The sequence below is a fragment of the Mirounga angustirostris genome, unplaced genomic scaffold (assembly GCF_029215605.1).
Source record: "Mirounga angustirostris isolate CCGP_5_RB_7025 unplaced genomic scaffold, mMirAng1.0.hap1 SCAF_12, whole genome shotgun sequence".
Classification (NCBI taxonomy): Eukaryota; Metazoa; Chordata; class Mammalia; order Carnivora; family Phocidae; genus Mirounga; species Mirounga angustirostris.
This window is the reverse complement of record NW_026991720.1, coordinates 73,642,926-73,648,925: the sequence shown is the minus strand read 5'-3', so window position 1 is coordinate 73,648,925 and position 6,000 is coordinate 73,642,926. Positions and strand designations below refer to the sequence as shown.

Sequence of the window (6,000 nt, the reverse complement as noted above, 5' to 3'; positions counted from 1 at the left end):
CCAGCTTTGTGTCTCTCCACATCTCTTACATATTAATGTTCAGGACAATGGGTGGTATTTGAAACAGGATATGTTGGTCTGTGTTGAGATATTCTGAATTCAAGAGAATTCAGGTGGGATTCATGACAATTTTGCCTTAACTACTTTCCCTTTCCTTTTCAATGACCGTGGTCAAAAAATTCATTCCTCTTGAAGGAGAATTCTTTGAGATTTTTGGCAAAAAAGAGAAATTATATCTGTATCTATATAATGTTTGAATTCATCTATCTTCTAAAAATGTAATTTACAAAATTTCTGGACTCTATAAACAAAACTACTATAAATAGTTTTGTAAAGCTATTTATTTACAGTAAAATGTAAATAAAACTAAAAATATCATGTAGGCAACATTCCCTTGGAAGCCTCATCCAAAGTAACTTTGTTCAATGTGAAAGTTAGAAATTACATATGATAGGAAAGACTTTAATATATGTTGCAGTACTTATAGTTTATAAATATTAGATGCCAAGCCTATTGTTACAATTAAATTGTTTTTTCCTATTCAAAAAGCACTATACTTTGTAGAGATCAGATACATTAATACATAATGACAAAAATTGCTGTAAATAAAAGATATATACCTTGGGTACTGAGGATCAAGGGATATTTCCAGTCATTATCAGTTAATAATGTAGAGAGAAGAAAATCAGAATTAATAATTATGGTGTGGCACGCAACTCTTGCCAAATAATATCCTACTAAGGAGATTTTCAGAACATTAAACAATGTTATTTGAGTTGATTCTGGCTAGATGGGCAATGAACAGGTCAAGAATGGTTTATTGCTCATTCTTGCACTTTAAACCTTACTTTATTTTGGAAATGTTATTTTTTTAAACAGTCTCTTGGTGTGTCATCTGGGAACTTTAGTAAGTATTGAAAAACAATAATTTCAAATATAATCTTAAAATAACAAATAGAGTAAGGTAATGCGAGAACTTAAGTAGCTCTGAAAAAACCCAGTGTTAATGATGGTGTCAGGTAGGCACTCAAAGGAGCTAGTGAAGGAAAACAGAATTAGTCAATCCAAAAACTGCGGAATGCAGTTAGAAGCTTTAGTAAGACATGAGTTTTATGTTTAAGGGGAGGAAAGTACATGTTGGAAATATAAATTTATTGATTTTTTGGTATTCTAAATAAAAAAAAGGAATGTGTTCAATTTCCATGTCCAATCATAGCACTAAAAATGTTTAATAGTTGAATGAAGAATGTTGATCACAGCAACAGCATGTGAGTCTTCATTCACTGACACTTGACAAATTTACGGGTCTGTGCACTCTTTCCTCACTTCCAAAATCCCAAAATCTTCTGAAAAGCAAAGCAGTTGTATCAGTTATTTGGGAACAAAACCCGATGCGAACAGATGTAAGGCTATTTATAGCCTGTATCTTACTAAGTAGCATATGTTATGTTTCACTGCAGAAATAGCAACAGGCTTGATTATAGGGTGCTGCCCTAGAAGCAGCTGAGAATGTTACATAATATGTGGTGTGTATGTACTCACAAACATTCTGATATCTACAAATTCTGAATAGCCAAGCATGTCTGCCCCACAGATTTAGAAAAGAAATTGTTAACCTGCTCAGACGATTAGTGTACAATAAATTACAGGAATCATTAGCTATCTTTCTGTGCCACGAAGATCTTTGACCCGGGTGGGCTTCCCTAAGATGATAAACGAGCCTGACTGGCCAACTCAGGCTAACTTCAGCGATCTGAAAGTGCAGTTCATTTGAACTCAACAAGGTGACTCCTAAAACTGTTTGCCAAAAGGAAACCTGAAAACATCACTTTTCTATTTATTTGGCACTACTCTGGATCGCCAACATAGTGAAAAAAACCTGTTGCCATATATAGCTCCAAATCCGTGTAAATTCAGTTTTCAAAATACTCGGTCGGGCTCCTGGGTGGCTCAGTTGGTTAAGCGACAGCCTTTGGCTCAGGTCATGATCCTGGAGTCCCTGGATCGAGTCCCGCATCGGGCTCCCTGCTCGGCAGGGAGTCTGCTTCTCCCTCTCACCCCCCTCCCTCTCATGCTCTCTCTCTCTCTCTCAAATAAATAAATAAAATCTTAAGGCTCAGTCGGTTAAGTGGCTGCCTTCGGCTCAGGTCATGATCCTGGAGTCCCGGGATCGAGTCCCACATCGGGCTCCCTGCTCGGCAGGGAGTCTGCTTCTCCCTCTGACGCTCCTCCCTCTCATGCTCTCTGTATCTCATTCTCTCTGTCTCAAATAAATAAATAAAATCTTTAAAAAAAAAAAAAATACTCGGGCACCAACGTGAGAAAAATACATTACCTGGAAGGTGAACAGGATGTGTTCATTCATTCACTTAACAACCATGATGGAATACTTCAAGTATGTCCCACACTTCTAGGTGCTGGGAATGTGGTGGCGAAAGTAACATGTGCTTCTTGCTTTGGCCCATGCCACGTGTTTTGAGCAGCTTTCTTCTAGCTAAAGGATTTCCTATGTTAAGAAACACTTCTCAAGTTAGAAACCTGAAACTCACTTTTCTTGACACCCTTGATCTGGGGCTCAGCTACGTGAATGTGCTAATCAGCTGCACTCGCTCAGGACTTGGGTCCTGAAAGAAACAAGCAGAGGAAGCAAGAGTCAAAGGGAAACCTACCAAGTGTCTGTTAAGTCAGAGCCCACAGCTGAGGAGTCGGGCTTCCAGGGATAGCATGTGACCAGCGTGTAAACTGCAGTCTCTGACTCAGGCAGTAGCAGGGGTGGGCCTTGTTGGAACATAGCCGTGGTGACACTTGGGCAGTGTTGTTCCTGGTGGCTTAGACTTCGAGCCTGATAATCTTGTCTTCTGGAGAGACCATAAGCAACCTACTAGCTTTTTTTTTAATTATTATGTTATGTAAATCACCATACATTACATCATTAGTTTTTGTTGTAGTGTTCCTATTAGCTTTTAATAAATGTATTCTTTTTTTTTTCTTATTCTTTTTTTTTTTTTTTTGTAGCAGGGAAAGGGTTTATTCAAGAGGCAGCCAGATGAGGAGACAAGGATGTGGGAGGGAGAGCTCCAAACCCGCCTTCCAGAAGGGGGAGAGAACAAGTTTTTTATAATCAAAGGAGTTGAGGTTACATGCATATTGATGAAGAGAGTGGGGGAGCATGACTCTTCATGAGTAAAGACGGAGTGTGCATAATGAGCAAACCTATATGTAACATACATCCCATGTTCATTTGGGGGTAAAGACAACACCAGAACAAAGCAAAACGCAGCCCCTGATGTCAGGACAAGGGGAAGCAATTTAGGGCAGCTGGGGTAAGCTGGATGGGGTCTTGGGCTCATTTTCTTGATTAAGAAATGCAGGGCCTTCCTTGTTCATGGGCTGGGACTGTATCAGTTGACCTTGAGTCCAGGCTTCTGCAGAGACAGCTAGTGGGTTTGTTAGTGGGGTCTGAAAAGGCCCAATAGCTTATTGGGAAACAGTTGTCTAAAGAGCAAGATTAAAATTTTCTGCTAGTCTTTTTTTAAAGATTTTATTTATAATTTTCTGCTAGTTTTAACTTCATTAACTCATGGGGCACTGTTTCAGTTTTGCTGTGATTAAGATATAGTTTTACATATACTTTCTAACCTACTAATGCCATCAAAGAGGTACCAGTGTTTGAGGAGCACATTTATAAAATTGGAAAGATGCTGCCAATGTAATGTTGAATTAAATAGTTCACAAAATGCTTTCTAGATCTGTGCTGTTCAATGGGGTAACCGCTAGCCACATGCCTATACACATTTTTTTGCCTTTATTTTTTTTAATTTAAATTCAATTAATTAACATATAGTGTATTGTTAGTTTCAGAGGTAGAGTTTAGTGAATCATCATTTGCATATAACACCCAGTGCTCATTACATTAAGTGCCCTCCTTAATGCCCATCCCCCAGTCACCCCATCCCCCCTACTCCCCCCCTCCAACAACCCTCAGTTTGCTTCCCATAGTGACTATATACATTTAAAGTAAAATAAATTATGGGGCACTTGGGTGGCGCATTTGGTTAAGTGTCCAACTCTTGGTTTCAGTTCAGGTCCTGATCTCAGTGTCGTGAGATCAAGCCCCACGTTGGGGCTCTGTGCTTGGTGCAGAGTCTGCTTGAGATTCTTTCTCCATTTCCCTCTGCCCCTCCCACTGAGAGGGAATTGTGTTCCCTCTCTCTCAAATAAATAAAGCTTTAAAAAATTAAAATAAATTAAAAATGCAGTTCCTCTTGCCACACTAGCCATTATTTGTCCTACTCAGTGGTCAGCTGCAGCTTGTGGCTATTAGACAGCACCAGTAAAGAGTATTTCCAGCAACACAGGAATTTCTATTGGATAGTATTGACCTAGAATATGAACTTATTTATTTATTTATTTATTTTATTTTTTTAAAGATTTTATTTATTTATTTGAGAGAGAGAGCACATGAGAGGGGGGAGGGTCAGAGGGAGAAGCAGACTTCCTGCCGAGCAGGGAGCCCGATGCGGGACTCGATCCCAGGACTCCAGGATCATGACCTGAGCCGAAAGCAGTCGCTTAACCAACTGAGCCACCCAGGCGCCCCGAATATGAACTTATTTAAAATAAAGTATATATGTCACAGATATCTTCGTGTGTGTGTGTATGGGTATACATCAATTAAAGGTTTTCCATCTATTACATAATATAGATTTTTTTAACTTTTAATTTTTATGGAATGTAACTTTATTAACTGGGTTTGAAATTTTAGCATATTTAAAATTACCACACTCCTTGTAGAAATCCCTATTTGACCAGATATTTTACTTTTTAAAATATCTGCTTCAGGGACACCAGGCTAGCTCAGTCAGTAGAGATGTGACTCTTGATCTTGGGGTCATGAGTTCGAGGTCACGTTGGGTGTGGCACCTTGAACTCTCTCATTCAGAGATCCTGTTCCTGGTTTTGTCTCTGTTCTGAGTCTTGATCATCAGGTTCTCTTTTTCTCTGGACATGGAATCTGGATCTCCGATTTTGAAACCAAATTTGGACTCTTGACTCTGGAATGCCAGTTTCTTTAGCAAGTTGCTCTCTGGTATCAATGCCAGGATAAGGGTTGTTCATAAATGTCTCGATGAGGGTGTGTAATTGCGAAGAAGTGTAGCTGGTACGACACCGTCTGTCTTCTCTACTTTGAATCTCCTCTTCAGAGTGATCTTGGTCTTGACTTGATTCTAAGTCCTCATCGGGTTCTGATTTTTTCTGGCACTGGTGCCTAGCTCTTCGATTCTGAAACCAAATCTGGATTCTGGACTCATCAGTGTTGATTTCTAAAGCGAGTCTTTGTTTGGTAGCATAACCTGGGTAAGGATTTTGGTGAAATGCCTTGATGAGGATTTTCAACTGTTCTTCTGTGAATTTGGTGCGGCTGCGTCTCTGATTCATTGTTATGGTCTTGTTTGGAGAGTTGTCTTGGGCCATGTTGGAAGAGAGTTCTGAAGTCTAAGGATCCTACTTCTTTTTTTTTTTTTTAAGATTTTATTTATTTATTTGAGAGAGAGAGCGAGGAAGAGTGGCCGGGAGGAGGGGAAGGGCAGAGGGAGAGGGAGAAGCAGACTCCCCACTGAGTGTAGAGCCCAACACGGGGCTTTTCCCAGGACCCTGAGATCATGACCTGAGACAAAGTCAGTCCCTTAACTGACTGAGTCACCCAGGTACCCCTAAATTTATTATTTCTTACAATATCTATGGATTAGGTTCTTTTGCAATTAACCCTACCGTGATTTATATAAATAATGAGAAAACATCCCTGACCTCATGCGGCTGGCATCCTAGGAGGGGACACAGATAAACTAATGAAATGATCAACATAAAATGTAATATGAGGCTACTTTTTAAAAAAGAGCATGGATAGAAAAAGAAAGGACATTATTTTATAAGGCAGGATAATAGCAGAAATCCCACAGAAGGTAGCATTTAAACCTAAGTAAAATCTAGGAAGAGAGG

At 39.5% G+C, this 6,000-nt stretch overlaps 1 protein-coding gene across 1 annotated transcript; it reads right to left on the bottom strand.

Annotated features, from left to right (window-relative positions):
• Positions 1–4,938: 4,938 nt before the first annotated feature.
• On the bottom strand, positions 4,939–5,475 carry LOC123835810 (double homeobox protein A-like). Its single transcript, XM_045865028.2, has one exon. The coding sequence runs from the start codon at positions 5,473–5,475 to the stop codon at positions 4,939–4,941; it is 537 nt and encodes a 178-aa protein (XP_045720984.1).
• Between the last annotated feature and the right edge of the window lie 525 nt (positions 5,476–6,000).

Bases quoted from the DNA above. Each gene is read 5' to 3' on its own strand.
- LOC123835810 (XM_045865028.2), bottom strand. From the start codon at position 5,475: ATGGCCCAAGACAACTCTCCAAACAAGACCATAACAATGAATCAGAGA.